This window comes from Desarmillaria tabescens (genome assembly GCF_030435595.1).
Source record: "Desarmillaria tabescens strain CCBAS 213 chromosome Unknown EV420scaffold_62, whole genome shotgun sequence".
In the NCBI taxonomy this organism is placed as follows: Eukaryota; Fungi; Basidiomycota; class Agaricomycetes; order Agaricales; family Physalacriaceae; genus Desarmillaria; species Desarmillaria tabescens.
Window position 1 is genome coordinate 1 of NW_026848361.1, and position 27,675 is coordinate 27,675.

The 27,675-nt window shown below is 48.0% G+C and overlaps 13 protein-coding genes across 13 annotated transcripts; 5 read left to right on the forward strand and 8 right to left on the reverse strand.

Moving 5' to 3' along the window:
- Positions 1-1,704: 1,704 nt before the first annotated feature.
- On the forward strand, positions 1,705-2,780 carry EV420DRAFT_1070025 (uncharacterized protein). The gene is made up of 3 exons (XM_060465627.1): positions 1,705-1,786; positions 1,837-2,184; positions 2,232-2,780. Exons 2-3 carry the CDS (start codon positions 1,861-1,863, stop codon positions 2,583-2,585), a joined length of 678 nt encoding a protein of 225 aa, XP_060324432.1. The 5' UTR covers positions 1,705-1,786; positions 1,837-1,860; the 3' UTR covers positions 2,586-2,780.
- A 625-nt stretch (positions 2,781-3,405) lies between these two features.
- EV420DRAFT_1577396 (uncharacterized protein) lies at positions 3,406-4,590 on the forward strand. The gene is made up of 4 exons (XM_060474531.1): positions 3,406-3,491; positions 3,564-3,632; positions 3,689-4,066; positions 4,115-4,590. Exons 3-4 carry the CDS (start codon positions 3,746-3,748, stop codon positions 4,469-4,471), a joined length of 678 nt encoding a protein of 225 aa, XP_060324433.1. The 5' UTR covers positions 3,406-3,491; positions 3,564-3,632; positions 3,689-3,745; the 3' UTR covers positions 4,472-4,590.
- Positions 4,591-5,626: 1,036 nt separating this feature from the next.
- Positions 5,627-6,621, reverse strand: EV420DRAFT_1768710 (uncharacterized protein; the record flags this gene model as incomplete). Its single annotated transcript, XM_060480985.1, has 3 exons — positions 5,627-6,262; positions 6,316-6,390; positions 6,443-6,621. The coding sequence occupies 3 exons, from the start codon at positions 6,619-6,621 to the stop codon at positions 5,911-5,913; spliced, it is 606 nt and encodes a 201-aa protein (XP_060324434.1). The 3' UTR covers positions 5,627-5,910.
- Positions 6,622-7,430: 809 nt separating this feature from the next.
- On the reverse strand, positions 7,431-7,808 carry EV420DRAFT_1278212 (uncharacterized protein; the record flags this gene model as incomplete). Its single annotated transcript, XM_060468073.1, has 1 exon — positions 7,431-7,808. One exon carries the CDS (start codon positions 7,806-7,808, stop codon positions 7,431-7,433), a length of 378 nt encoding a protein of 125 aa, XP_060324435.1.
- Positions 7,809-8,039: 231 nt separating this feature from the next.
- On the forward strand, positions 8,040-8,510 carry EV420DRAFT_1278197 (uncharacterized protein; the record flags this gene model as incomplete). Its single annotated transcript, XM_060468072.1, has 2 exons — positions 8,040-8,320; positions 8,369-8,510. 2 exons carry the CDS (start codon positions 8,040-8,042, stop codon positions 8,508-8,510), a joined length of 423 nt encoding a protein of 140 aa, XP_060324436.1.
- Positions 8,511-8,516: 6 nt separating this feature from the next.
- EV420DRAFT_1070162 (LmbE-like protein) lies at positions 8,517-9,515 on the reverse strand. Its single transcript, XM_060465628.1, has 3 exons — positions 9,118-9,515; positions 8,975-9,065; positions 8,517-8,924 (listed from the first exon to the last, which is right to left on the reverse strand). The coding sequence occupies exons 1-3, from the start codon at positions 9,435-9,437 to the stop codon at positions 8,523-8,525; spliced, it is 813 nt and encodes a 270-aa protein (XP_060324437.1). The 5' UTR covers positions 9,438-9,515; the 3' UTR covers positions 8,517-8,522.
- EV420DRAFT_1577401 (uncharacterized protein) lies at positions 9,492-10,537 on the reverse strand. Its single transcript, XM_060474532.1, has 2 exons — positions 9,974-10,537; positions 9,492-9,917 (listed from the first exon to the last, which is right to left on the reverse strand). The coding sequence occupies exon 1, from the start codon at positions 10,365-10,367 to the stop codon at positions 9,990-9,992; it is 378 nt and encodes a 125-aa protein (XP_060324438.1). The 5' UTR covers positions 10,368-10,537; the 3' UTR covers positions 9,492-9,917; positions 9,974-9,989.
- Positions 10,538-11,063: 526 nt separating this feature from the next.
- On the forward strand, positions 11,064-12,379 carry EV420DRAFT_1649490 (RNI-like protein; the record flags this gene model as incomplete). The annotated part of the gene is made up of 3 exons (XM_060478321.1): positions 11,064-11,169; positions 11,218-11,462; positions 11,507-12,379. 3 exons carry the CDS (start codon positions 11,064-11,066, stop codon positions 12,377-12,379), a joined length of 1,224 nt encoding a protein of 407 aa, XP_060324439.1.
- A 91-nt stretch (positions 12,380-12,470) lies between these two features.
- EV420DRAFT_1485175 (glycoside hydrolase) lies at positions 12,471-15,763 on the reverse strand (the record flags this gene model as incomplete). Its single annotated transcript, XM_060470177.1, has 13 exons — positions 12,471-13,021; positions 13,059-13,149; positions 13,289-13,598; positions 13,652-13,701; positions 13,752-13,920; positions 14,020-14,105; positions 14,324-14,373; positions 14,430-14,821; positions 14,876-15,007; positions 15,062-15,137; positions 15,193-15,251; positions 15,302-15,544; positions 15,630-15,763. 13 exons carry the CDS (start codon positions 15,761-15,763, stop codon positions 12,471-12,473), a joined length of 2,343 nt encoding a protein of 780 aa, XP_060324440.1.
- Positions 15,764-17,015: 1,252 nt separating this feature from the next.
- EV420DRAFT_1577429 (uncharacterized protein) lies at positions 17,016-17,548 on the reverse strand. The gene is made up of 3 exons (XM_060474533.1): positions 17,498-17,548; positions 17,349-17,446; positions 17,016-17,302 (listed from the first exon to the last, which is right to left on the reverse strand). Exons 1-3 carry the CDS (start codon positions 17,524-17,526, stop codon positions 17,178-17,180), a joined length of 252 nt encoding a protein of 83 aa, XP_060324441.1. The 5' UTR covers positions 17,527-17,548; the 3' UTR covers positions 17,016-17,177.
- A 100-nt stretch (positions 17,549-17,648) lies between these two features.
- EV420DRAFT_1070356 (arabinogalactan endo-1,4-beta-galactosidase) lies at positions 17,649-19,434 on the reverse strand. Its single transcript, XM_060465629.1, has 9 exons — positions 18,906-19,434; positions 18,834-18,854; positions 18,728-18,782; positions 18,620-18,680; positions 18,246-18,569; positions 18,100-18,195; positions 17,961-18,051; positions 17,886-17,905; positions 17,649-17,834 (listed from the first exon to the last, which is right to left on the reverse strand). The coding sequence occupies exons 1-9, from the start codon at positions 19,207-19,209 to the stop codon at positions 17,772-17,774; spliced, it is 1,035 nt and encodes a 344-aa protein (XP_060324442.1). The 5' UTR covers positions 19,210-19,434; the 3' UTR covers positions 17,649-17,771.
- A 793-nt stretch (positions 19,435-20,227) lies between these two features.
- On the reverse strand, positions 20,228-22,730 carry EV420DRAFT_1622942 (major facilitator superfamily domain-containing protein; the record flags this gene model as incomplete). Its single annotated transcript, XM_060475879.1, has 18 exons — positions 20,228-20,248; positions 20,301-20,364; positions 20,429-20,504; positions 20,556-20,633; positions 20,683-20,825; positions 20,875-20,981; positions 21,028-21,117; positions 21,169-21,388; positions 21,437-21,594; positions 21,652-21,702; positions 21,754-21,772; positions 21,820-21,847; positions 21,899-21,959; positions 22,022-22,092; positions 22,151-22,170; positions 22,223-22,295; positions 22,358-22,548; positions 22,600-22,730. The coding sequence occupies 18 exons, from the start codon at positions 22,728-22,730 to the stop codon at positions 20,228-20,230; spliced, it is 1,602 nt and encodes a 533-aa protein (XP_060324443.1).
- A 2,847-nt stretch (positions 22,731-25,577) lies between these two features.
- On the forward strand, positions 25,578-27,386 carry EV420DRAFT_1485179 (uncharacterized protein; the record flags this gene model as incomplete). Its single annotated transcript, XM_060470178.1, has 8 exons — positions 25,578-25,632; positions 25,854-25,963; positions 26,171-26,268; positions 26,305-26,631; positions 26,666-26,747; positions 26,792-26,832; positions 26,950-27,112; positions 27,261-27,386. The coding sequence occupies 8 exons, from the start codon at positions 25,578-25,580 to the stop codon at positions 27,384-27,386; spliced, it is 1,002 nt and encodes a 333-aa protein (XP_060324444.1).
- Positions 27,387-27,675: the final 289 nt, after the last annotated feature.

Here is a 27,675-nt window from a genome sequence, read left to right on the forward strand (position 1 = left end):
CAAATTCCAAACCTTGCGCTTTCTACACTCTACTTAACAACATCATGGGTAAGCTTCGCTTCTGCCCAGGTTTCCGTCCATTTCGCTGGGTGTCGCACGCTCCAAAAGGAGAAAAAGAATAAGAAAAGAAAGATTTCGGACCAAGATCGCGTCCCACAATTGATGACCCCGACTCAGCAATTCAACAGCCTCGCGGCCTCCATCAAACCTTGGGAATACCTCTATTTTGGCGTACACAAATTTATAGGGTGTCGCACCATCCTGCAGCCATTGCATTATCATCTCGTAAGTCTTCTGCATGGACTGCACCGCCGGAAAATTGCATTTGAAGCACATTTTTTGATCCAGAGGGCTCGCATACGGTGCACGCGGTGTTACATTTCATCAACGAAAGCCCTTGGGAGCCTTGGGAGTTGCTTGGGAGGCAAAATATGGCGAAGTGCTGGGGGTGTATTCGTGACGGAAGCACAATTAAAATTTCCAAGTAGATTTTGAGTCCCAATTTTACACTTTCAACCGGGGGGAAGCCTTACTTTCATGCATTTAATGTGTAGCTTCTCTGTCGCTCTCCTCTAAAGTGCCGTGTTCTTAAGAGAGGGGATCCCAGCTGGTCTCAGTGAATAATGGGTCAGTAAATGTATTTTGCATGACAGAGATTGAAAATTGTGCACCAAAGAAATATATGAGCGTACAGATTGAATTTTGGGAATTAAACCATGCATGTAGAAACAAAATACGGGTAGGGAGCAACAGCGAGAAACGTCGCAGCAGATAACTCCGGGCCGATGGCAGATAACATAGGGGCTATTGGCAGATAACATTGGCAGGGTTTTACCCTTTTCATGATTATCCGTTTACATACCTCGTTTATTGCTCCCATACTTTAATATACTATAAACTACATTCTATTCGTCCTATGTACAGAGAATTCTGAGTAAAGGTGAAGAAACGGACCCATGAAAAATCTGCGAAAGCGTGAGATACTGCTGCCCAATATGGGCATGGCCGATAACTGGCCGATAACTACCCAGCGGAACCGGCGGTAAACCTCTGCTCAACCCTAGGCTTGATTATTCGGATGGTTCGATCGCATACTGCCGTTAAGCGCCAGTCTGTATTCTCATCTACTACAACTACATTTCAGCTAGAGCCGCCTTGCCCAAACCCAACCAATGGATTTTCTGTGTAAATAATCTCATGAAACGCGACGTATCGTAGTTCAACTTGTCGCTTCAACAACTTTCTCTGGTATTCGGGATGTCTTCTTGCGATTTGGGCGCTTAGATTACCGTTTCTCTCACAGCGGCATGTCCACGAGGCGGAAAACTGTATTGAACCAGCATACGTCGTATTCTTAGGTAAAGGAATAGGCGCTCAAAGACGATTGTTCGTCTCCTCCTTGATGACTCGCAAATCGCGATCCAAGAAATCTGTGGGTGTCGATCCCCTGGCACAATATGTCTTGACCTGTGCTAACTCTCATCCACCACCAGCCTGCCGTCGAGCAAGCTTTGGTTTTAGCGTCCTCAGTGAGTATCTCCATCTCTCACGCTTCATTGCGAGGGCAGAAGTGCAGGCAGCTAAACGATGGGCATGATAATAGCACGATTTCGACTCTCCAGCAGAAGAACAACTGCCACTGGCCCCCGTTGTACTGAGTCCAGCTCTTGTGGTATGCCAGAGTTCCGAGCTGATGCCTCTGTGATGAGATCGTCTGATACGTTCGCTTGTCTAGGAACTACAGAGGAGTGCCCAGCCAGCGTCTGGAAGTTCGAATACAAACAAGGTACTTACCTTCTCATCGTTATCCCGGCCTCTCTTCTAAACCATATCCAGACTGAGAAAAAGAACTTATCGATCATGCCACCACAGTCTCCGCCTCCGCCTCCGCCTTATGGATCTCGTTCTCAGATTACCCCGCCTCCTAGGCAACCTGGCAATTACATGACGATTATTCGAGATTCAGGCCCTATCAAACAAGAGTTTCTCATTAACCCTACACTTTCTGTTCCGTCGGAGCTTCTACCTCCCCTGACTGCTCATGAAACAGAGAATAGTAGGAACAATCTTAATATCGAAGCCAAGTGGGGAGAAATCGACGTAAACATTGAAGTCATGAAGTCTGACTGGCTGACTCGTTGTCGAGTTGACATACGCGCTCACGGCGATATCGTGATTCGTTTAGTAAGTCTTTTCCATTCGCGAGTCATTACCCCGTTAACGCCGTGTAGGGTTTACCTGGCATCGTCTCTCCGGACGATCCGATCCGCCCAGGACCTCTCTGTCTCATGGATGTCTGTGCGAGTTCGGGGAGCATTTATTTGTTGATTCCGCGGAAGCGCATGGAAGGTCCGTTGAACATTACCAGTCGCCGTGACGTATCGTTCTCCTCTGCACTGACGAAGGACTTGACCACCTTCAACGAGAGGGGCAAGCGCAGGGAGTGTTTTATCGGTAACTTTGCCGCATGGTCGGAAGGGATGGGAGATGTGATCAATTTAGAAGCTAAAGCGGGAGGAGTGTTGGTGCAATATAATGACGAGCCGTTTGTGAAGCCTGAAAGCGGGGGCTGTATCATTGCTTGATAATTTGGTTGCCGCTGAATCCTGTAGTCTTAGAAAAAAAAGTTTCTGTATCTCCGAGCTCAGAAATCTCATGAGTATAGAGATGAGTTACTGGATATCCTATTACACAGTGTGAACGAGGCGACGTGTGATGCGGTATGAAAGCGTTGGATTACGGTGTGAGAACCATCATGAGATTATAATCAAATTAACGCAATACGCAGGTCAGAGAAAATATTGAGCATCGAAATTCGACAGGCATACACTCAAGGGATTATTTATACACTCGCAGACTGATTGGCTAGACTACTGAATTCGCGTCGGCCACTGAAAGGGTGCTCAATGTTGCTTTATGCCCAGCACCTGCATTCGAGGCCAGTCTGGAGCGTCTGCTTTACATAAAGTTCTGGCATGGTACCTTAAGCCTGAGGCTAAGGTGTGAAGCCCGATACACCGCTCCCTACAGTGACGCGGTGGAGTCCAGAAATCGGATGCGTTCCGAATCGATATCGTTCATTTGAGGCTCGAAAAGCTGTCCATATTTTTGTCCGTAGTTAGCATCAGTCTTGCCGACTTTCGGTACCATGGTAGTACACTGCAGTAAGCTTTGCTGCCCTAGACATCGCGACAGAGGAACGATACACACCTATTGAGGGAGGGACGGCGTCTAAATTGCTGTTTTCTCTCATGGTCTGTCCACGAGGTGTATAACTCTATTGGAGTCAGCATACACGAGACCCGACCTACCTGCCTAGTATTCTTCGATAACTTTGAAAATAGGCGCTCAGAGACTATTGTCTTCCTTGATAACTCACGATCCAGATATTCCGTGAGTGTCGATCTCTTCCCGACCTTCCTTGACCAGTATTGACCTTTACCCCACGGCAGCCTATCGTCCGTCGCAAACTTCAACGGTTAGTGTCATCGGTAGGTGTCTCTATCTCACGCTTGGTTGCGAATGCAAAAGTGTAGGCAGCTGAACGATGGGTACGATGATAGCACGATTTCGACTCTCCAGCAGAGGAAGAGCCGTCGCTGGCTTCCGTTGTATTGAAACCAGCTCCTGTGGTATGGAGTTCCACGTCGATGCCTCTGCGATAAGATCATCTGATATCTCGATACAGCAGGATTCCGAGACAGGACTCGTCTCTTAATCATATTCCAGCCGAGAAAAAGAAGTCATGCAGTCACATCGTCAACCTCAGACTCGTCGTAAATCTAAGCAGCCTGGCAACTACATGACGATCGTTCAAAATTCGGGCCCTATCAAACAAAACTTTCTCATAGACCCTGCGCTCTCTGTTCCGTCAACGCTTCTACCTCCCAGAACTCCCTATGAATCAGTAGCCTATGAGAACAATGTTAAGGTGATTCAGAGGAACAACCTTAACATTATAGCCAAAAGGGGAGAAATCGACACAAACATTGTTGTCATGGAGTCAGACCGGCAGACCAATTTCCGAGTTGACGTACGCTCTCGCGGCGATATCGAGATTCGTTTAGTACGCTGTTTTCCTTTCACAAGTCGTGGCGCTGTTGACGTTACGTAGCTTTTACCTGGCACCATCTCTCCGGACGATCCGATTCGCCCAGGACCGCTATGTCTCATGAACGTGTACTCCAGTTCAGGGAACATCTACCTTTGGATCCCGCGGGAGCGCTTGGAGGGACCGTTGAATGTTACCGCTCGTCGCGATGTGCAGTTCTCTACTGCACTGTTGGAGGACTTGAATATTTTTAACGAGAGGGAGAAATGGTGGAAGAAGCGGAGGGAATGTTTTATAGGCAACCTTGCTGCATGGTCTGAGGGTGCTGGAGACGTGATCAATTTGAAAGCCAAGGCAGGAAGTGTTTTTGTCCAGTACATCGGCGAGGCAGTGGCCAACGACGGAGTATATCACACATAGTAATGCCAGTAAGTAGTACGCGTTCCATGACTGTTGATTTCACAAGTACATATCCTCGAGCTCAGAAATTGTATCACTATGAAATAAACCAAAAACAGTAGCAAGCAATACGAATGAGGCGAAGAAAATCGTTGTTGATGCAGTACACAAGAGGACGGTGTGAGAGTGGTCATGAAATTACAACCCAGTCAACGCAATACGCAGATCAGAAAATCAAGGAACGTCGAGATCCGACAAGCACTTTGAACTAGGGATTGTGTATACACTGGCAGATCGGCCACGCGTGTTCAAATCGGAAGGATGTTCAATGTCGCTTTATCCTCGACATTCGGAGTCGAAGGCAAGTCCGGAGCGTGAGGCCTTTGGCGGCTTAAGGTGCAACATGTGCAGGTCTGACAGAGCTAGGGCCAATCAAGACGTGTTCCGAGTAGTTGCATAGGGTTGACGATGGGTAGAGACGTAACATATCAAATACCCCGGAGACGCTCCAAGGCAAAGTAAGATATCAGGCATGCCGTACAGTAGCCAGAGTATAAACAAGGATTAAGTTTGAAACAAGAGACAAAGTAAAAGATAAGGAGCACCGGCTAATACCGAGAGTTCAAATCGGTACCGTGACCTGTTACGCGCTCCGGCGATCGGACTCAGAGGCTCTCTAAATTCGGTCCGACTTGTGCATCCTCTTACTTATCTTATACATGGGAGCACACGCGAGAGTCCCGATATTAATAAGTCCTCAGCAGAGAAGTATTGGACAGTGTCGGTCCTCCGATTTTCGAGTCGCCACGAGTTCCTCTTTGGTTCCTCCGCCGTCGGCCGATTGAACTTCATCAGACTTCGCCCTATCCTTAGACACCAGTGCCTCGTAAATAGGCAAACAGAAGCAGGGCTTGTATGGAGAGCACTCAAGGCCGATTACACTCTGTGGACAATATTCCCTATCATGTTCAACGGAATCAATCAAGCATCTCAAACCTGAAACCCCCATTTCGGAGTTGTTCTGGAATTTCAGGTGAAAGTGGCCTTTTTCTTTGCTCTACGGAAGGGCGCAGAGTGGCGTAAAAAGCTTATTAACCAGTTGTATCAAACAAATCTTGTCGTCACACAAAGAACAAGAGATTTCGGGTGGTTATACCCATTTGACATTACAAGTGTAGAAATACAACCGAGCCGAGGCGTCTAAATAAAATAAAGAATATCGAGCTGCATGAGTGCTCATTGTGCGGTAAAGATAATAGTAGAGGTAGAGGTGTAGGAGAAGACTGGGAGAGGGGTGACAAGGAAATTAATGGATAGACATGCTTGAAGATAAGTAAAAGAAACATAGCAACTAGGGTCTTTAAGAGTCCCATTCAGTTTTTCCCGTGGGCGGAGTCGTTGATGCGCCACCTGGAGGATATTGCAGGCGGCGAGTAGCGAACATAAATAACCATCTACCGCTACTGTTCCATGCCGTCGGAGTCGAACGGTGCCGGCGCCATGGAAGGCTGGTTCTGCGTCGTGTCGACGGCGTCATCGACAGCCATAGCAGTAGAAGTAGAAGCGACAGACCCCAACGATGCAGAGGGCCCAGCCTCCGTCGGGAGGTTAACTGCCAGATTGGTGAGAGCGATGATGACCCCATCGAGAGCCAGGGACTCGGGAGTGTGGACAATGAGAGGCGAGAAACGATCGCCATGAACGGCCCTCTGATGGCGGACCACAGCGCATCTGCTGCCAGCTTGGAAGGTGCAGTAGGGGGCGTTTTGGCAAGTGTACACCTGTCTCGAGCACCTCTGGCGAGGTGAGGAGCTAGGTGGGAATACTGTTGAGAGAAAAAATTGGCGGAGAGGCAGGGAACATACTGGTATCTTTGTTCATGGACCAGGTAGAGGGCTCTGAGGTTGGTAGAGAAACGGCACCGGTGGCAATTGAAACGGCTATGGAAAACGGTGTGCGAGAGTGGAGTGACAGGACAAGGGCCGATCGCACCTGTTTTCGTCGTTGAGGGGGCGACGAGCGCCCCTCAAATTACTATCGGGGCGAGAAGGACGCTTGTCACGGTTGGCGTTGATCAGGGTCATGTCGCAGAGAGAGGAGGGAGAAGTGGCTGCGGGTGAGGGAGAAGTGGGTGGCAAGGTGAGTGGTTGATGTTGACATGGGCTGGACATGCGGGCTTTTTGTACGTTCGGGGCTGACGAATTGGTGTTGAATTGGTTGACGATTTTCTTCCTTATAAGCCGAGTGTACAGTCGAGTGGCAACCAATTCGCAGAAATATCCGTTCTGGGAAGGCAGAGCGAATTGGTTCTGGCTTTTGCGGTGTTCTCCACGGCCAGAAAGGAATAATAGCGTGACGGGCCAGATTTGGGGGTGCGGAGCTGGACCCTGATGAAATTGTCGTCCTGTGAAGCGAGGGGATGCTGTAATATTGCTTCTCGCGTCCTCAGACATCTTCTAGCTTCACGGGTAAGGATGAAGACGGCGTATGAAGAAGACCAAAAAGTTCAAGAGGCGGAGTCTTTGAGGTACATGAATAGCCGAGTCTACAGTCCCCAGAGTGACCACAGGTGACAGAATAACGCTAATCGCAGTTCTTTAGCATTAAAGTTCTTTGGGAGCACTGACAAGCAAGAACGATTCACGTCCACGATCCGGGAAGCATAGATGAGAATTGCGCGGCATATCACTCGGTTGTCGATTTCACTACGAACACGAGTAGAATGTGAGGGGGGAAGATCTTTCGACTCCATTTCAAGAATAATCGCCATATCATAGGTATTGTCTTAATTGTCCAAGTCTAGGGATACCAACGCTCCGGAAATAAAAGTGCAGCTTATCTATTTTGCTCCTCCGTGAGGTTGTTTGAATGATACCAACGAGGGGCGCCTGAGAAAAGTTCGACTACGGGCCTAATGTCTTTCGCCATGTTAAATATGACATTCTAGAAGATGACGAGATCAAGCATACCTTGAGAGGCTTCAAGACTCTCGTTGTGAGATAAGGGCACCAAAAACGACCGCAATCAACGCCGTAAGAAAGGCAAACACGACGAACACAAATCCCCGCGCGACAGGAAACAGACCTCGGGTCAGATACGTCTGTACAGAAAAAAACCTAATGACCGCAATGATGAGAAGGACGATGGCGAGTACGATGGTTGTTGCGCCTATTGGACGAACGTATATTTGGATGCGTCCTGGATGTATCGAGGAGATACTGAAGAATTGGACAAGCGCCACGCCTGCCGACGCCAGAGCAAGGCTCGTACGGATGTATGCCAGGAATGTACGTTCCAATGCGAGGTGGTCCCTGGCTACGCTGCCACTGTTCTGCAAGGTAAGGCTGATCTTTGGCATTCCTCCTGTTCCGAGGTAGCTCAGTATGCGTTCAGGCTGCAAACTGAAATATTACTCACGAAAATTCTATCCGTCGTCGTCGTTGAGGCCAAGTCGGAGGGCAGGCTCATCGCGGAGGTCGTCTCCTAGCATGATGACAGAACGTCACTAAATGAGTAAATTATTGCAGCTTTGGTTCCGCGATAGTGCGATGCCAGAACACGTGGGCATTCACCTTCCTTTCTGACGATCATGACCTCTGCCCAACGACACCGCCGCGCCAGCATCCCTCCCATACCTGACCTCCGTTTTGAGACGGCGTATCTGAGCAAGATACGGCCTTTTGTTCACCTTGAACGAGTGCCGGCCCCCCGCGAGGCTTCGGATGACTTTGAGACTGTTGGCGACGACATCTTATATGGGAACGAAGGAAAGCAGCCAGCAAGAGAGGTGCTGGAGATTGACTGGAAGAACGTCTTATGGGTGACGTTCCGGGACCAGGTGCTGACTATGTGGGTGCAGGGTGCGCTCTGGTGCGTCTATCTCAGTACTTTGCTGTTTCTCTTCTTGATTTCTCTCAGGGCCATCGTCGGCTTTTACCTACGGCCAATATACACCCAAGCTGGGAAGAGATTCAAGCGCAAAGAGGGCGGAGCCGTGTCGTGGCTGAGGAACTGGGTCAAGCAGCTGGGCCTGTCCACGAGCACTGACCGAGCAAGATAGAATGTATCATTATCATCTAAGCTGTACTAGATTCCATTCATTCACCCACATATACCTCGAAAATAACACATACAACCACCGGAACCAGACCAGCTGGCTTTTGTGTGCCCGCATCGCTCGATGGGCAGTCAAATATTCTTTCACTCCTGCTACAAAAATTGGCATGGTATCCGTCCGTCCCGGCGCACCCAAGAAGCCTGCGATACCATGTAAAAGTTTTGTACTGGACAAGTCAAACTTGGCCAGCAGAGGAGCGAGAATCCCGACATATTTCGTTGACGTGGGGACGCTGATTAAGGCGAAGAATTTGGGAGGAGATTGCGAAGCTGTCGTCTCGATGAAATGCTTCACGCCCTCTGGTAGCGACCGGTGGTTTGGGTGTCCAGAAACGCCCGCTCGGTCGAACGTCAATATCTACTGTTCGATTAGAATTTCTGTGAGAAAATATCGGTTTCGCAACGCACCGTAGTAATCTCCAAGTCCGACACGTAGACGCCCAGGATATCTGAGATGATGTTGGTATCCCAGGATGCAGTGATGTTATCCTGGAGAGCACTGACAGACAGTAAGAAGTGAGGAATATACATATACTTTCAAGTAAACGTACGGGTGGTCAACAACATGTCTATTTCCTTCCTTTACACCAAGGACGTCCAAACTTTCTATCAACTCTGCTCTCCGAATATCTCCTAGACCGTCGGCATTTCCTGTGGACAGCGAAAGAACGTGGACCTGGGCATGAGGCAGCAGAGAAATAATGGTGGGCGTAAAGAACATGCACTCGTCGTCTGGATGAGCGGTAAGAAATAGGAGGCTTTCTTTCTTTAGTGAAGGAAGATTCAATGCATTCTCAGTTGCTGTAGGAAGGTATAAGATAGCGCATAGCAAGGGAATCAGAGCAGCGAGAATGATGTTTGTTGTCAACATGTCTTGCTCTGTACGGGCCGAACACCGGAAACTGAAGGGTGGCTGGCGTCCTCTTCGTGGAGTTAGTACAAACGTTAGATATTATTGTGCTTCGTCTTTAAAAATGTATTATGCAGCACAATAATTCACATCCGTTGGATTGAGAGGATTGCGCTACGATCAGATGGGTTTAGGTACGTTTTCGTTGCCCGCGAGCGTTTGAGTGATTTGTGCCAGTAGTGAAGTTGCAGAATAAAATGAGAAAAGTATAGAAGGTCTAGGACAGCAAGGCACAGTTCAAGCTTTCAAATTTCAAGGGGCAAAGGAGATCCTTGACGGCGGAAATGGGGATATGATTTACGATGGGTATCAACATGAGAAGCAGAGCCAATATGTATAGGCAGGGAACGCATCCACTGAGAATTTTTGGAGAAAAGTGGGTCGGTACGCTGCTCGCTCACTGGCGAGAGTCACGACCCTTTTGTTGCCTGAGAATAAACTCTTTGTACGAGCGTCAGAAATATGTGATGTTGAAAGAATTTACGGCATATGCTCACCTCTGGCTTTTCCTAGTTAGTAGGATTTTTCCTCAGCCACAAGCGCCCCAAAAACAACAGCGATAAGAGCTACGAGAAAGGTGGATATGACGTAGACGAATATTCGCGAAACCGGGAATAAGCCTCGCGTCAGGTGCGTCTGCACCGAGAAGAACCGAATGACGCCAATGACGAGAAGAATGATGGATAGGAATACGGTGAGTGCACCTATTGGGCGAGCATATGCTTGTATCCTCCCCAAGCTTGTTGAAGCGATGGTGCAGAATTGTACCACTGCCACACCAGCCGAAGCGAGCGCCAAGCTTGTGCGAACGTAAGATAGGAAAGTGCGTTCCAGCGAAAGGTGGTCCCGAGCTACGCTGCCATTATTTGCCAGGACAAGACGTATTTTCATTGTTTCTGGCGTTTTCGGATATCAGCATCGAGTGCTATAGAATGGGGAAGGTTTTGACTCACTAATTTTGTGCTGGCAGTTATAAGGTGTCGGATGGGACGACGGCGACTCAGATATTGCGGAGTATAGACGGCATAGTCGGTGATGTGTGGAATACCAGAAGGTACCTTTAACATCAAAGGCGCTTCGAAGACCGGCCATCCAGTCACCCATGAGTACCCGTGACCTTCGAGGGTCAGCTCGAGCAGCAGCAGAGACTCCCAAGCGGGGACATTGAATGAAATTTGTATACCCGTAAGTCGCTGTCACGATTTAGGCACGAACTTTGCTTCGATCATGGTCTGCAAAAGACTCAGGATTTGAACCGCGTTGAGTAAAAATACCGCAGAGATACATGGACTGTTGACGCAGTCCACTGTTCGAATTGCGCCTTCGGGACGTGTGACCGACATTTTTAAAAACTTGCGGTAGCGAGTGAGAGTAAGAGAAATAAATAGATAACCGGTGAGCCAACATTTCCCGGGCCCCTATCCGACTCGGAGACAGCCGCAGATGACGTAATATTACGTCATGAGTTGCGACCCTTAACTTGCTCGCAACGGAACCGTGCTTGTTCTCGACCATCATTAGCTCTAGCCTCTAGGCGGTGAGTACACTGGACTGCGCCGATCCATGCACATCTTTCCCTCTCGTACGATGAGCTCCAATGGTCGAAGTAGTCGTACAGGTGGGCCAACCAAGGCTCTAATCTCACAGAGAGGATTTATTGACCGTATGGACGATGGGCTAACCGGTGTGGAAGGTATGTGACTCGAAACGTGTTTTTATGTCTCTTACTGAAGATATTTAGGTGCCCAGGATGTGATATCCATGATAACTTCACGGCGAAGAGTCACGAAACTCATTCTTGGACATAATAAGTTATCCGATGACGGATGTATTGTTCTCTTTCGGTTCTTAGCATCCCAAGCGGGGAGGAAATATCGAATAACGGAGATTAGCTTGAACTCGAATGAGATTGGTGACCGTGGATTGTTGGCTATAGCGGTATACCTGAATGAGAATCAGCATTTGACCGAGCTGTTCTTGCAGAATGTGAGCTTATAATACTCTCAAGGGCCTATTTTAATTGTTAGTAGAACTTATTTTCAGGAGATCCTTCAGTCATCGAGACCTTCACGAACAGTATCAACTCCTCGCATATCGAAATGCTGTCTCTCGCCACTAACAAGGCCCTTTCTGATGATTTTGCGGGTGCATTCTTCTCCGGCCTACGGTCAACATATTTAAAGGAACTACATGTTTCAGCTACCGGCATCACGCGTCGCTCAGCTCCACACATCATCTCGTACATCTCCTCTCCCGAACGTTGTCACTTACGTACATTCAAGTGTAACGGCAACGTTCTCGGCCACAGTGCAGTGAAACGTATCATTTTTGCTATAGAAAAGAGCAATTTTGTTCTTTCCACCGTGGAGCTCTACTCCAACCACATGGCCACAGAGTCAGATGATGACGATACATCACCCGACGACACTGATTGGAAGGATTTAGAAAAGAACTTGCGCCTGTTCCTTTTAAGGAACATGCACCTCAAACGCGTGGCCGAGAAAGAGGCTCTAGGTCTTCTGCGTTACTCTCGAACCCTCCTACTTCCTACGAAATCGTCCGCCCTCTGTATACTACCCATCGAACTTCAACTTCACATTCTCTCCTTTCTCGCCCCAAGTCTATCGCCAGCTCAACGCATAAACGTCTGCACTTATGCCTCGACGTCCATGACGCTACCTCCGTTACTTCCCAAATTGAGCGGCTGCGAACCCAAGATGTGCCTACCAGATCCATCCAGTTTAGGATTTTCTGAGGGCGAGGGCAAAGTATGGGAAGTGCGTGGTACCACTGGTGGATATGCGGGAAAATGTCGTGATGCTGTTCTTTGTCATAAAGAACAGCAACAGACGAAATGGCTTGATGCTGTTGGGTGCTCGGCGTACGATGGAGGTTCCGCGTAAATATCTTTATTCAGTTTACAGGTAACGCAGGAAAGACGTCGCTATTGTATTAATTAGGCTTGTAACACTAGATATCATCGGAACACCCATTCTACTCGTTTGGTAAGGCGGAGTGGTTCATTTGATCGATGCGTCGGGTATACGTGATCTTGAAGGCCCATGCATCTTGCACCATCGCCAGCACTTCTTCGTCAGCAACCAGCTCGAATACCCCGTTCTCGGACCACGACCAAGCCAGCTCCTTCGGACTCTGATTGGGTCCTAGAAACGTCGCTACATCGCCATCTTTCAAAGGTAGGGGAGACACTGAGCGAAGCGTCCCGTTGATTGGATAAGAAAGAGAAATGATATAGAAAGCATCCGGTTTTGTAGTCTGATATGGGCTCAGCCATGGTATAAACTCAGGGACGGACAAGCTCACAAAGCGGAGGTCATCTTCCTCGGCGGTCACATACCAATACTGCGTGTCGTAGATTGCCTCCCCCCTAGAAGGATAGGATAAGTAATGGATACCATCGCGTACAGAAGACTGAGATTTTACGCAAACTTGAGCCATTCCCCAACTTTGAGCAAGGAAGTCCTCGATGGGGACACGACCGTTCCATTTGCTGTAGGACCAATATCGATGAGATAGTTGCCATTCTTCGACACAATGTCAATAAGCGAATGAAGAATGTACGTCGCATTCCGGTAATTAGCATCGGGGGTATCTTGATTATAACCATACGAGTAGGGATCAGAACCTTCACTCGATTCCCATTTTCGCAGTTCTAGCATGTGATGGTGGTTGAATTAGAGCAACCCGGAACGCGAATGGGAGCACGGCACGTGCTCAGGTGGGTTGTATCAGTGTATTCCGGGTTCTTTACAGACTGTTCAGCACAAATTGGTGACACGAATAGTACTCACACCAAAGTCAGAATAGTTCGCTCCGCATCGGGCGTTTGTGATGACTTGTCTACCGTTTCCTTTGGCCCAGTTGAACCATCTCGGGGCTACCATCTCTTGGTTCAGCATAGAAAGACACGAATATATCCCACCCCTACCAATATCCGGGAAAACGGTTGGCCCACCAATATCGCACCAAAGAATATCAGTCTCGTACTGATAAAACTGATAAAACAGCGCTTCCATCTGTGGCCTCATAATATCTTGCAAAAAGTCGTCCACTTCGATGTAACCTGTGTATGGCTCATGCTCGCTTGAATTGTATGCATTTCTAGAGATACGTGAGGTTTTAATCGCCGTATGTATGGGGGACAATGCACGAACTGCGCGAGACCACCGGCGAACCCAGTGCGTTGGAGAATGTTGTAGCCAGGCTATTCAAGTTATCAGAGTAAAACTCAACGGCCTTTTTCTCGGGTCTTACAGTTTCTTCCGCGTCCCGCCTGTGATACAGATCGTCTCCCCCATCAGCATGGCCGTACTTGGCGAAAGCAGGGTTAAACCATTCCGGAAGTGAGAAGTATAATTGAGGAACAATGAGAAAAACAAGATTGGGACCGTTTGCGTCAACGTACTCCAGTGTGCAATTGCGGCTGCGTTGCTTTGGTTGCATTCACGATCTCGCCGATGAGATCGCGTCTCAAAACTATATCGGAGGAGACTGAACATTCAGCGTACGAACTTTGACATACTTTGGTCCATGCAGGAGAGAGTTCCTATTAGATGAATTTCCAGTGTCGAACAGCGCAAAGCCATCGTGGTGCTTAGTAGTGATTACCTTCACACCGTTTTGATGAGCAGACAGTTAAAGCCAGACGATAAAGGAAACCTACAAATTATTTGGCACCTATATCGGCGACAAACTGGACAAATTCCGTCGCATTAAACTCATCTTGGAAGAAATCATCGTAGAGAAAGTCTTCTCCATATACTTCTTTGTGATGGGTCCACACCGCTGAGGATTCATTGGCGGGATTATGCTGCCAATACCAATACCATTCTGCGTACTGCGTCCCGGACAGTCCACGCGGGGACGGAATAGATGCCTAGCATTTTGTTATCAGGTAATGGCAGGGTTTAGAACACAAAACACGAAGCTTACCCCAGTGAACAAAGAGTCCGAATTTTGCATTATCAAACCACTCGGCACTCTCATGGGTCATCAAGCTGTCGTCTCCAGGGTAGAAATCGGGGATGCCAGCGATGGCGTCCCATTGATTCCCCACTGGTCGTCCATCAATGAGTACTTGGACGTCAGAAATGGGGGTTCCTGGCTTGATACTGTCCTTGTTGACGACGCCTACCAAGAAACGAGCCTGATCGCCTCCACGTAAACGCCTAATAGTGCCAGGAATCATCGTTTCTAAAGAGTTGGAAGCAACCACTATGCTCATATCATGTGTGATCCAGGCCTCGGCACCTGCTGTACTGGGGGCGAAATTGTTAAGCGTGATTTCGAAGAGTTGAATTTCGTTGCCATCAAGGGTTTGGAATCTGTAGAGTCGGTATCAATTTGGTACGCATCAAAGATGAAGGAGAAGGTCTTACTTGGTAGTGCTTCGCACGTTTTGAACGTATAAAGAGGGTCGTCGAACAGAGGGAGGCATGTCTGCAGAGATGAGGGTTATGGCGAACACATGAATACTAACAACACCTGTAAGCTGCGATGTTCCTGTGTCCCTGCATTTGAGAACGTCAGATCGGGTACCGATAGAAAGAGTGAAGGTTACTGACCTCGGCAAGACGACTCCAGTGAGAACCTTTGAGTTATCAGTATGATGCTGAAAAGTGAACATCCGTGAGATGTTATCTAGGTAGAGTCAGATAACTCCCGATTCCTCATCCATAATATGGTTAGGACACACAGTTCCTGCACGTCGTTCCGTTCGACAAGCCCATATTTAAGAAGGGCGCAGTAATAGGCCTAAAATATTTGATTATTTACACGTATTCAGGCAGAAATAGAGTACGTACCCGTTGGAAGGATTCTGCAGCCACCACGGTGCTACAACGAAACCTAGAAATTCTGTGGTATTGTCGTCATACAAGGCCATAAATTCGCCATTAACATAGGATGTTCCATCAGTTGCACCGAGAAAATTGAATGAGTGGTATTTTCCTGGCGGAACACCAATTATTTGGCCGCTGCAATTAATGTTGTCGTTAGTGGCAAGATCAGAAAAGTTGGGCAGAGCATACTGGTCGATAGTCAGCTTACTGAAGTGGTAATGGAGGCACTTTACACACAAGTATGGACTGATCAACCAGTGTCCCAGATGGTAAATATTCTGCTGGATAGGACCTATTATGACCATCAAAGCTTGCAAGCTGTCCATCTGTCGAGGCAGCCTTGTTGTTGAGGTAGGGTGTCAAGTCGACATTGGTTTGAAGACCAGCAACAACGCCGGCAAAGCATAAGAGCAAGATTCGATGCATGAAGTTCTCTCCAAGGTCTGCAGATGATATATCCAGGTTTCCGTGACTTTACATGCTTCTGGAAGCAGGTTGTGGCCGACCCGGACGGGCCGTCACTAGATAACATCGTGAGCCGATGATAGGCAAACTACATGATGCCAGATGGATTCAGTATTCTATTTCAGTGTGACATTCAATGCAAGATCCACAAACGGTGAAAGCCAAAAAACGAGGCGACAAACAGCCCAAGGTTGAATCTTGCAGTCAAGAAGTTCTCCATTTCAGAATGTTGTTGTTAGGGGGGACCCGTGCCAGACAATACAACTTCATGATTAGTAATGATCCACATTCAGTGAAAGTATGAGAATGACGAGCACAACATGCGACATGAAGACAAAATGCAAACGTCCTGAGATCAGAGAATCACAATGAAAAACGGATTTTTAATCTGGGTTCGATCGGACGATCGGTCCGTAGTGCCGAATCGGACCGTCACGTCTAGTATCTACCGCCACTGGTAGCTTGCAATCACTGCTGGGGTGGATCGGTATTTCGGAGGGGTCAAATACTTTCTTGTATTCTAGTCCGTTTTTTGTTCGTAAATCCATCTAAGGAAATATTGTGCCAAAAATAGTTGGTATTTTTGTCCATATTTGGGAGGGTAGGAAATACGTACTGAAATACCAACTGTATTTTGCAGATGGGGATTTGGAGTACAAAGACCAATCAAAAGCCGTCAGGTTTTGGTTCGGTCTTTGTGCTAGAATTACATAAGGGATTTGGGAACTAAATACCGATGCAAATACTTAACCCTTTGTCTGTTGGCTGACATAGGTATTTGGGCTGGTATTTAGTTCCCAAATCCCTTATGTAATTCTAGCACAAAGACCGAACCAAAACCTGACGGCTTTTGATTGGTCTTTGTACTCCAAATCCCCATCTGCAAAATACAGTTGGTATTTCAGTACGTATTTCCTACCCTCCCAAATATGGACAAAAATACCAACTATTTTTGGCACAATATTTCCTTAGATGGATTTACGAACAAAAAACGGACTAAAATACAAGAAAGTATTTGACCCCTCCGAAATACCGATCCACCCCAGCAGTGAATGCGGATCCTGACAAGCCTGCTCTTCATGCTTTGCAGTAGAAATCATTGTATAGTGACCATAAGAAATATTAAAACATCTAGAATTCATCTTAACCCAAAATCGTGGACAGAAAATGCGCACCAGTACACTGATCATAATTCATTTTGGCTCATATGACAAGTCACTTGAATCAGAATTCAGTCAGGAAGGTTTTGTGCATCATTCTGTAAACGTAGATACATTAAACTCAAAGAGGTGAACCCGAGGCATTTATCACGCATGTAACATCGCTCACTCAACAATTTATGTACACGCTACCACTGCCATAAAGAGTTGTTAGTTCAGCGAGTTTTATCCACTGCTAGTGGGGCTTGATCTCCTCTAGACTTCCCTTCAACGACTTGGTTTATGTCTGTGGTGTTCAATTTGGGATCCGAATCGTTCGGGCCATGTGTTTCATTGGGTTCTACCAAACATCAGTTGCAGTCGTAAACTTCGAACGATTAGCTCACTATATATAGAGGCGGGGCCTTCCTTGGCCCGTATATCCTGCTGCATCATAAGCAAGGCTGCGACTGTGAGCGTGATACCACCGGCGACTGCGAATGCCTAAAGTCCAATAGGTCAGAATGATATGTGATGACGGGACGACGTGGGACATACCATTCCAGGTCTCGTTTTGCTAGCCATCCTGGTCGAGGATTGTGTTCGAATCGAGGATAATCATGTCTAATTCTGTGCCTTTATAAACTGTTGCAGTCATGACATCACCTGGATCGTCATTATATCCTCTCGATCTGACGTCAGACTCGAATGCGTAAGTAAACTCGGCAAGATCGCGTTTGTGGAGTGCGCGGATCCCCAAAATCAGTACTTTGCGCAGATCAGATTCGCCATTGAACGGTACTTGGCCACCAAATCTGTTTAGTATTTTACTAGCTACCAAAGACCGACATGGAATCTCTAGCTTTCCCTGAACTATCCACCAAGAGATTATCCTAGACGAATAGTCAGAAGCTACAAATGAACCTATAGTGAAGACAACTCACTTCGCAAGATGAACCAAGACCTAGGTGAATAGTATGCCAAATGAACTAAGATAAATGAAGATTCAAACGACTCACCGGCATTGCCAATCCAACCAGGTTCCCAATAGACAAGACCAATTCCATGGTCATCAGATAAGTCCTCTAAGATTGTCTGTATGTCAGACATCTAGTAGCCTGTGAATTACATATCCTACTAGCATCATATTGAACATACCCAAGTTTCTTGTCCAGATGCAGATACAGAAATACTCTCTGTCAAAACGACCGAAGAGCACTCATAAGGCCAGTCGGTTTCAACAACCATTATGTCCTACGCAACTTTAGCAACCCTCCTTCCTGACTCCAGTATGATATGCTCACCTTCGCATATGTAGAGACCACGGTGTTCAGACTCGACTTCAGAGCCGACAAGGTTGCACCTTCGTCATAAAAGGGATAGAATGAAAACGCCATGACATCGACATCTTCAAGCTCCAGGGCGCCTTGATAAAAAATGTTCTTATAGAAATACAAGACACTGTCCTCGTCCCAGCCATTGGCCAGGTGAATCACGGTCTTAGTCGTTGACGACGCTTCCCGAACTGCGCTGACTGCCGAGTTGAGCAACTCAGAGAGCGGTTCGTAGCCATTGACTGATACCTCTCCAGTTGGCCAGAGAATACCACCGTTAATCTCGTTGCCGATCTAGACAGAAAGTTAACAAGGTTAAAGTTGATGTACGCAAGTAAGTATACCTGAATATAATCAATAGGTGTCCCTTGGTCAATGAATGCATTGACGAGATCAAGGGTGTATCTTTCCAGCACATCAATACATGTACACCATAAGGGAACTTGACTTACGTGTATATTGACGTGTTCAAGGAGTCCAAATCTTCATCCCAGGCAGAGGGAATTCCTGTATGAATGGTTACAACGATACGGGCTCAGTTTATCGCGGAGATAAAACCTTGTTTGGATGGGTCAGCCCCTTCGGTGATTATCAGCGGGGCACAAAAGCACTTCATATACTGTTACTTACACGTATCGCTATAATGCAAGTCAATCATCAATGCCATCCCAGCTTTGACGGCCCTTTTCGCCAGCGCAAGACCATAGTCTAGGCTATACTCGTCGTCGCTGTCACTAGTCCAAACCCGGATGCGTGCAATGTTGGCACCGTGACTGCTCAAGATCGTTTCAAAAGCTTTAGTGCTACCTCCGTCGGAGTAAGACGTCCCCGAGTTCTCCAAGTTGACCAAGGAAGAGAAGTCAGCACCGATGTAAGAGAGTGAATGGACCCCCATGCAGGGAGCCAGGAGAAGAAAAAGAATGGAAGAGAGCATCTTTTGAGAGAGGAAAGTCGATGGCCCTGATGTTATATAGCGTAGCGTAGAGATTCATCGCTGGCGAACGGCACAGTCATGGCAACAAGGAAAATATGATATTTGATCCGTGCCCTAGGAAGCGCAGTATGGACCATAACTAAGAACAGCACTGTCGAGACTGCAGCATGCGTTAGAAGATGGAAGGGAGCACTGCTATGAGAACGGACTTGAGGCTCCGAACACGCGACACTGGCCGCATTACGCGCCGCCGAATTGAATACAATGTGGGATAACCCTGGAGAATTTCGGCGCATCATGCATCACCAGCCAGCTGAGGGATGAGTCTCAAAGAGCCCAGAGGCTTGGCCCTGCCAGTAGAGGCGGAGATCACCCCCTACCGTGGGCCCGTCGTCACGCGTTCGACCGCTGTGGATTAACAACGGGTGATTGGAAGGGCCAGGTCGTCTTCTAGACGTGAGGTTCAAGTAACAGTGTATATACCACGGGAGATTGTTGGTGAATCCAAGCGCCTCGTACTAAGAAAGCCCATGATAGTGAGAAGCGACGAACAACGATTGAACAGCAATTGTCGGCCCGTGTTATGCCCAATCTGTCTTATTTATTTATTTATATACTGGGATTAAGTTGATTTACCAGGCGAATTAATTTTTTTGAACTATAACGCCTCTCATTGAACACCTCTGGACAAGTACACATGAATTTGTTCTATAGCAAGAAAACCGGTCGCGTAGTGTATACGATGCCGTATTAAAGAGCTCAAAGCTGCGTTAGAAGTAACCTCGGAATAGCGACAAGTTTAACTGGGGGTTCATCAGCGCCAGGAGTCCTTTACAACGGCAGCCACCTCACCAGGGAAGATTCTTTACGCCGTTATGAATTTGATGACCGTTGCTGACTATCGGTCGGTCGGCTGAGAAAAAAACATTCCGAGTTTCTGCTGATTATTGAAGTAGCAGCAGAGATCTTCCGAGACTATTACGTACACAACAATTACACTATCTACTTAGTAAAAAAATCAAGTAACCGAAAACCGTTCCTGTAAAGGATGAGACCGAGAATATCCACAGATAAGACCGACTCGGACGTACTCGTAAACTCCGCCCATGTATCTGCATGGCAGGAATAATTAGAACGAAGAGGCCCGCTACGATTCTAGGAAAAGAAAGAAAAAAGTCAGGCAAAAGATTTCCCTTTTCACTGTTTCCACTGGACATACGCGGCCTCGCAACCAAATGTTTGAAGGGCACCATGTGTTGCTGCCCAAGGAACTTGGAAATAGGCAACCGCAAAGCCTTTATTACAGTAGATGAGAAACTCAAGCAGCTATAGTAGATATTACATACCTCCGAGGACACGCACTAGATTTATCAGAGCACTGATTTCACCTTGGTGTTTCGGGAAGCAGTCGTTGCAATACGCGTCTGGTTGAATGTCGGTCCGAGGAAAGCGACGGAAGGTTGAATTACATACATATAGCCACGGTGTTGATCATGATAGCCAGCTCCGCAATACCCCAACCCATGATGATACCAGCAGTATCGAGATGATTCTGTATCGATACGCCCAAGGTGACGAAACCGCATATGTACAAAGGCAAAGCAATATAGCAAGCCCTTGAATCTGTTCAGTATAACATGATGATACCTAAAAATACAAACTCACCAAAGTCGACTCTCAGCTTCGAAGACACCATGATTGCGTCTGATACTCAGATTCATAATCCAATCATTCGTATACCGACCTGCCAGTTCACCCAAAAGTACAGATACCTACAACTCAGCCGTGGGGTTCAAAGCGAATAGGACGAGAACCTACAATCGGTGTACCATATGCTCCAGCGATAGCGTCCTGGCTCCAGTCGAACCCGACTGGTGGAGGGCTCCCCAAGAACACTGCATTCGTGACCTGCATGAAAAATAATCAAAATAAATTCAGAGACAGATGCTCATGCCGCACATTGATACCGATACCAAACCCAAATAAGATACCCTCAAAGAGCAGAATCCCAAGAAGGTGAGGCCGCCATACGACCTTGAAGGGTGAGGAGATTGATTCCGCCCAAGATACTCGGTACCTGGCCATTTTAACTCCGGTGATACCGACGAGTGTTTCGATTTTATAGCGAAGGCCCGTAGTGACTGGTTCTGGAACGGGTTTCACAGTTCGGTTATACATCCTAGAAGGCATTTAGTAGGGACAGGAAAATAATGGAAACATTGCACACGTTTCGTCCATGAAAAGTGCGATTAGGACGCATACGACGGCACTGTAGATGCAACCAATTCCATAGGCCCACCTCCAGTTTTGTCGGGCAACAAGGAAGCCAAAAGCGAACGGAGAGATGAACGGGGAGACAATGAATCCCATTGTCCAGAAGTTGAGCTAGGTCGAAGCTCGGCGGTGAGGAACGAAAAAGATTATACTCTGTTGTAACTCTACCTTCCGCGCTTGCAGGTGAAAAGGGTATAAATCTGTAACGATATATAATCCCTGGGAGAACATCTAAGAGAATTCAACACAAGGATCGAGCATATTCTGTACCGTGACTTGAGGTGCACTTCTACGGGATGCGTTCAGTTGAGGAAGAAAGACCAACAACAGACTCACCCGAAGAAAGCCGTCAAACATCTCATTCCTGAGGGGTCATCTTTAATTGAGAAGATTCAGAACGAACTGGATTTCCCACCAGCAAAAGTTGCCAGATTCGGCGCGAATGTACATCCCACGAGGAAGCCAAGCGCGAAGACCTGTTTGAAGAACCAAGACATCAATCCACGGAGCCGTACCAATAAATAAACTTTATCTCCGCCTGCGACCAAAATAGAACTAGAAGACGCCCGTAGCAGCGAATGAACATGACAGCGAATATTCCCCCCCACCCTTTGAACCGAGTATTAGTGGTGTATTGATCACAAGGATAGATGCATTGTGGACGGACCTGCCAGAAAGATGCTCCAACTGAACGCGTCGCTATTTCAGCTCAGCAGCAATTCAAACGGAACAAACCCACTTGGATGACAAATTGTTAATCACTCCGGTAGTAGTATCATATTGCTCAGCGAGCCGAAAGATGGACGCGATTCCTGCGGGAAGGCGCCGTCTGTAAGGGAAACGACAACGCAAAACACTAAACTGAAGCTATCACCTATGCCATTGTCAAAGTCCGGAACGATAGCGGCTAGCGTGATGATAATGAGGTGGATGCTCTTGCGTGCGTCGGTCCAATTCTGGGGGTCGCGCGGCGAATCTGTCGGTTGAGGCCACAGGACTTTGGTCCCGTCCCGAGAGAGCTTAAGCTTGGAGGCGAAAATCTCGCCGAATTCGATTTTCGCCTCTCTGCGAAAGGATCAGCCAGAGTAATCGTGTTGTGGGAAAGAAATTTGTTACGCTGGATCAATGACCAGTCTACCTGCATGTAGTTCGTGAAACGTAGCGAGGTCGACCTCTGCGGTGCCTTCCTGAACTTGAAGGACGACACTAGGTGCAGAGCCGATATCGTGCTTATCGTGGATAGACATGATGGTGGTGTGGATATATTACCGAAATTCGCCATCACATATACTCGGCTCAAAGTTGCTATGAGAAGCACGCGCCAGGGGAGAATCTCATGGGGTTGTGTTACGTGGGTCAGATGGGGGACGGTCCTTCGCAGTCGTCTCCCCAGAATGGGAGGAAGTTCCCGTCGATAATGCATCTTTGTAAAGCAAGTCAGGCAAGCGTGAGAGAAGTGACTATATCATCCTTGGCAATGATGCTCAGCGAGACTCGGAGGTTATAAGAATCCTGTATGGCTGCGAGACGTCGTTCAAGTCCGAGAGATAGGAGACAGAGGTCTCAAGTGACAAAGACAGGGATGAGGGAAAACTTTCATGCATACTTGTGTAGTACGAATGCGGGGAAACAAGAGGGTTTGCGGATGTAAAATAGCCTACGTGACCTACATTTTCATATTTAAGGACAGGTAGACCCCTTCTTCTATATATAGAAGGGACGGAAGCAGGTTAGCTGGGTTTCGTCTTAGCCTTAAATTATCCACCGGCAGAGGACGAAAGGTGGGGGAATACAGCGAGGACGAGGAACGTAGCCGAGGTGATGGGGGTCTGCACATTAGGATCAGGAAGGGGACGACAGTGATGAATCCATGAGAAGAAGGGCATTGGGGTGTTGGGGGAGGATGGTGGGCACGTTCATCGGATGGCGGAGAAGAGTCAGGGAAGGGAAGGTGATACCCATTGGCTGAGAGTCGACGAGGAGGTAATCGGCGATGAATCCGCGGGCGACGAAGAAGGAGCCGAGGTTGTGATCGATGATGCAGATGGACAGTGCTGAAGCCGCCGCCATGGGAGAAAAGACGAGGATTGGGGTGTCAGACCGCGTTTGGGAACGGACGTGTTTGGGTGCCGTTGAACTCGTCGGGAATAGCTGGCGCGCGAGGTGTTGTATTCGGATGAGCTTGACGCGAACGAAGTGATGCCGATGAAGGTATAAGCCAAGTCACGATGCTTCCTTTTTTGATCCGCCGCTTCGTGTTTCTTCAAGCTCAAACAGTGACAACAGCCATTTCATGTGTCACTCCCTCGGTGCTTGGGATACGCCCCGTCCCAGCATGCACTACGTTCTCTCATCAAATACAAGACATGACAACATCGAGGAGATTGAGAAGGGAGTACATCTGGAGGAGAATGCATACATCAGAGTAGACGGTCGGGGAAAGGGCGCGCACACGAGGGACCCCTGGTTTTTGGGTATGGTTCTTTTCGCAGCCCGTGCGAGTCCTCTGAAGGAGTCCACGCTACGTTACATGATCAGAACCCATGCAACCACCCCTAACTCATCAGACAGAACCATACGATGGCGTGATTGGCTTTGAGGATGGGAGCCAAGATGTATAGCAAGGGTTAGTGATAGCAAAAAGTAAGAGAAAAGACGCACTCGGCACCAACATATTCCTTGAATCTGTGGAGTGGGAGAGCGTAATACGCCGTATTATCGTGTGGTCCCCCATGGTTATAATGTTCAAGTCGACGCGTCGGATAGTCGTGCGCGTCCATACAGAGCCTGCCGCCATATGGGTTGAAGACGAGGATTGGGGTGGGAAGGTAGTGCACGTCGAGTGTGTGATGCAGAGTGTGTGCCGTATTCCCGCGTGGCAATAAGGAATAGTAATCCTGTTCTGAATCTATGGGAGGTCCCTACTCTTACACCTAATCCGCGACAGTGTACCGGCTAGCACGTGTGCCTACCATGGTTTAACATTCTTGCTTGGTTCGTGGTTGGTGAGGGAAATCGCCGTGAGGTTGGTTCACATTGGGTTTTTGGTAGACTCGCTAGCCAGTCGACGTTCGCAAGCTTACACCTCGTAATGCAAATTCCGTATACGGTTGTTTGGTTGTTTGGTGAAGTTTGACATGTTTTGACGTGAAGAGGTGAGCTTGTGAACGGACTGGGCAATACCGAGACGTTTTAGAGGGTCACACATTCTGTGACTTGGGACTTAAAAAAATTTCACTGATTTTTGTCTTGCAGTTTATTTTCAGCAGCCATTGCACTTCCCCCGTCTCCAATTTGCTCCAGTAGGGCCAGTATGCATAGTCTGCCTGTGCACAAATTATTTTAAATTCTATACAATCATGATTATGAAACCCTCTGCTTGCTCTCTACTTTGCCCTTCAATGGCTCTGTCCGAATGACAAGAACATGATGACCAAATGATGACATCATGGGAGCAGACAGTTGAATAATATTTTCCACGCAAGGCGACAAAAATAAACTGTGTAGATGGTTCAGTGGTAAACAAAGTATAAAATGCGCATGTATGCAATGCATTACGAGGGAAGGGAGTGGACAACTATTAAAACTGGGGGTGAAGATGTGAAATTTTTCTAAGTCCCAAGTCACAGAAAGCGTGACCCTCTAAAACATTGCGGATTTGCCCAGCCGCTTTCGCCCAAAAGTGATAGCGCAGCCACGTGGGTGAAACGCCGGCTGGTAAACGAGCCTAGGTTTTGGTGTTCCCGGGGGTCTAGATTTGGATTTGACGATACCGACGCGTTCGATTGCGCCGTGGCCGATGCATGCACGATGGAGATCGGAGGAAACGTTGTGACAGCATGTCACACTCTCTTTGACCACGGCTTTCATCGGCGTCGCTTTCCCCGTACGCGTAAACTCGCGCTTGCTTCGAATGGTCTCCAGCATTGCATTAGGATCGCGAGAACACAACCCTCTCTTCTCCCGAGTCCTCGCACGCCAACTATATGACGTCTCTCACCGGTCACGGCTCACCAACATTGTTTAACGATGAGCCCAGGTTTCTTGCGGTGCAAGATACATGACTCATAGCCCTGGCGAACATCCAGCAAACCATGGAGCAAGGAGCCCAAATTGAAGGGAGAGAAATGAACGATATCGTGCAGCCAGGTGCGTCAACACGAGAAGCACACCAACCGACCGGCACAAACTTGATGTGTACTACCCTCCCACTACACCCCGACCTTCGTCTTCTCATATGGCAGCGGATTCTACGCACGCTTCATAACCTCGACTCCTTCTTGTTCTGATTCATCATCGTTAACGTTACCCCCTCGTCGACTCGCCGTGGATAACCTCCCCTTTCCCGATGAACATCCTTGCCCTCCCAGATCTGTACTCCCCGTATCAAGCCTCTCCGTGCAGATACGAATATGGAGCGGAGGAGTGGGTTAGGAGGGACGTTCCCTGTTTTCACCCCCGCTCGGTTGGCACGGGCAGGGTGAGGAACTGGTGTCAAATTCGCGTGTACCTGTATTTTGTACGCCGTCCATCTCGGTGGTCCTGAATCGCATCGCATGGTTATTGATTTTCAATGCCCAATGTACAACCGACTCTGATTCAGTCTTAGTTCTCCGGCCTAACAGATATTGCGCTCAAAATTCACGCTTGCTCTTCGAGTCTGGACTATGGACTCTGGTTGCTTTAGCCCGAGTCGATAGGAACCCCCCCAAAAAAACAAGCCATATGTCTTCTCGACGCAGTGCTTTTGCTCGGAGTCGAACCAAGCAAGAGCGGTAAAGCATAGTACGCACACGTGCCAGCCGGTACACTACCATGGAGTAGATGTAAGAGTAAGGACCTCCCACAGATTCAGAACAAGATTATTACTACGCTAGAACTTGGCACACACGCCCTTCCACTCCGTGTCGCACACTGCCCTCCTCGCTCGAAGCGCAGAGACAGTTTAATTCCACGCTTTTCGTCATCAGCGCTCTTCAAATGTCGGCAACAGAATATCCTCCTGGCTGCGTATGAGGAAAGACCGACCGCCAAGTTGAATCGTCGAGACACACTAGCCCTTTCCGACCCCAAAACCCCAATACCTTTCGTGGTGTATTGGTTGTTAGCACCTGGCAACAGAAGCTGGGTTCGAATCCCAGACTCCCAGTACGTGAGATGTCTGTTTTTTCTTTCTTTTCAGCCGTGACGAATCCAGATTCCAGGCAGCTCTCTCAAGCACTGGCTCGGGAGCTATACTTATCCTTCTCATCCAGACGCTCATGGTAAAATTTGATTGAACCATTCATTTTTTACTTGCGTACTACAGATTCAGAATACAAAAAATGAACTTTTATTGAGCCTATACAGGTATGTCGTATACCTCGATAGTCCTGAGTGCACAGATACCAATTTCTGTCCCAGCGCAGCGACGTAGCAAGAACTCGAACCCTCAATATCAATATCAGTACTCTTGGGCGCGCGCAGTGAACATGGCACCTCCAAACGCAAACACCAAACCAACGTGAATGAGTCTGTTTTATTGCCCCTTGCACTCAAAAGGGATAGAGGCAAGTTATCCCTCTCGCCATTTAGCTGGGTTTCTAGATCTCAGCGTTCGTATCCACCGGCAAGTCGTGGAGGACGAAAGGTGGGGGAATACAGCGAGGATGAACAACGTGGCTGAGGGTTGCACGCTGGGGTCAGGAAGGGGACGACAGTGACGGATCCGAGCTGTGGAAGGCAAAGAAGGAACTGTGATGGACACGGGGGCGAACCCACTGTTCATCGAATGGCAGAGAAGAGTCGGGGACACCCATTGGCTGAGAGTCGATGAGGCGGTAATCGGGAATGAGGGCAAAGAATCTGCGGGTGGCGAAGAGGGAGCCGAAGTCGTGATCGATTCGGATAATGGACTGTGTTGAAGCCGCCGCCATGAGAGAAGACGAGGGTTAGGGTGCCAGACCGCGGAGTGAGAGTGTAGTACACGTCGAGCATGGGGATCGACGCGCATTTGGGAACGAACATGTTTGGGTGCCATTGGAGGGAGCTGACCATAACAGTAATACAACGTAGCGTCCTCAAATGATGTTGTTGCGGGTTGGTGAGCTGTCGGATGCATCGATGAAGATTCGAGGTGTTTGAAGCGAGCACGAAGTGATGCCGACGAAGGTATAAGCCAAGCCACGATGCTTCCTTTTCTGATCCGCCGCC

Coding starts and splice junctions, on each gene's coding strand:
- EV420DRAFT_1070025 (XM_060465627.1), top strand. CDS start 1,861: ATGCCACCACAGTCTCCGCCTCCGCCTCCGCCTTATGGATCTCGTTCT. Junction 2,185..2,231: donor GCGATATCGTGATTCGTTTA/GTAAGTCTTTTC, acceptor AACGCCGTGTAG/GGTTTACCTGGCATCGTCTC.
- EV420DRAFT_1577396 (XM_060474531.1), top strand. CDS start 3,746: ATGCAGTCACATCGTCAACCTCAGACTCGTCGTAAATCTAAGCAGCCT. Junction 4,067..4,114: donor GCGATATCGAGATTCGTTTA/GTACGCTGTTTT, acceptor GACGTTACGTAG/CTTTTACCTGGCACCATCTC.
- EV420DRAFT_1070162 (XM_060465628.1), bottom strand. CDS start 9,437: ATGTTGACAACAAACATCATTCTCGCTGCTCTGATTCCCTTGCTATGC. Junction 9,066..9,117: donor AGACATGTTGTTGACCACCC/GTACGTTTACTT, acceptor ACTGTCTGTCAG/TGCTCTCCAGGATAACATCA. Junction 8,925..8,974: donor CGGACTTGGAGATTACTACG/GTGCGTTGCGAA, acceptor ATCGAACAGTAG/ATATTGACGTTCGACCGAGC.
- EV420DRAFT_1577401 (XM_060474532.1), bottom strand. CDS start 10,367: ATGAAAATACGTCTTGTCCTGGCAAATAATGGCAGCGTAGCTCGGGAC.
- EV420DRAFT_1577429 (XM_060474533.1), bottom strand. CDS start 17,526: ATGGCTAGCAAAACGAGACCTGGAATGGT. Junction 17,447..17,497: donor AAAACGAGACCTGGAATGGT/ATGTCCCACGTC, acceptor TATTGGACTTTA/GGCATTCGCAGTCGCCGGTG. Junction 17,303..17,348: donor AGGCCCCGCCTCTATATATA/GTGAGCTAATCG, acceptor GATGTTTGGTAG/AACCCAATGAAACACATGGC.
- EV420DRAFT_1070356 (XM_060465629.1), bottom strand. CDS start 19,209: ATGCTCTCTTCCATTCTTTTTCTTCTCCTGGCTCCCTGCATGGGGGTC. Junction 18,196..18,245: donor TGGTCTCTACATATGCGAAG/GTGAGCATATCA, acceptor AAAGTTGCGTAG/GACATAATGGTTGTTGAAAC. Junction 17,906..17,960: donor TGGTTGGATTGGCAATGCCG/GTGAGTCGTTTG, acceptor CTATTCACCTAG/GTCTTGGTTCATCTTGCGAA.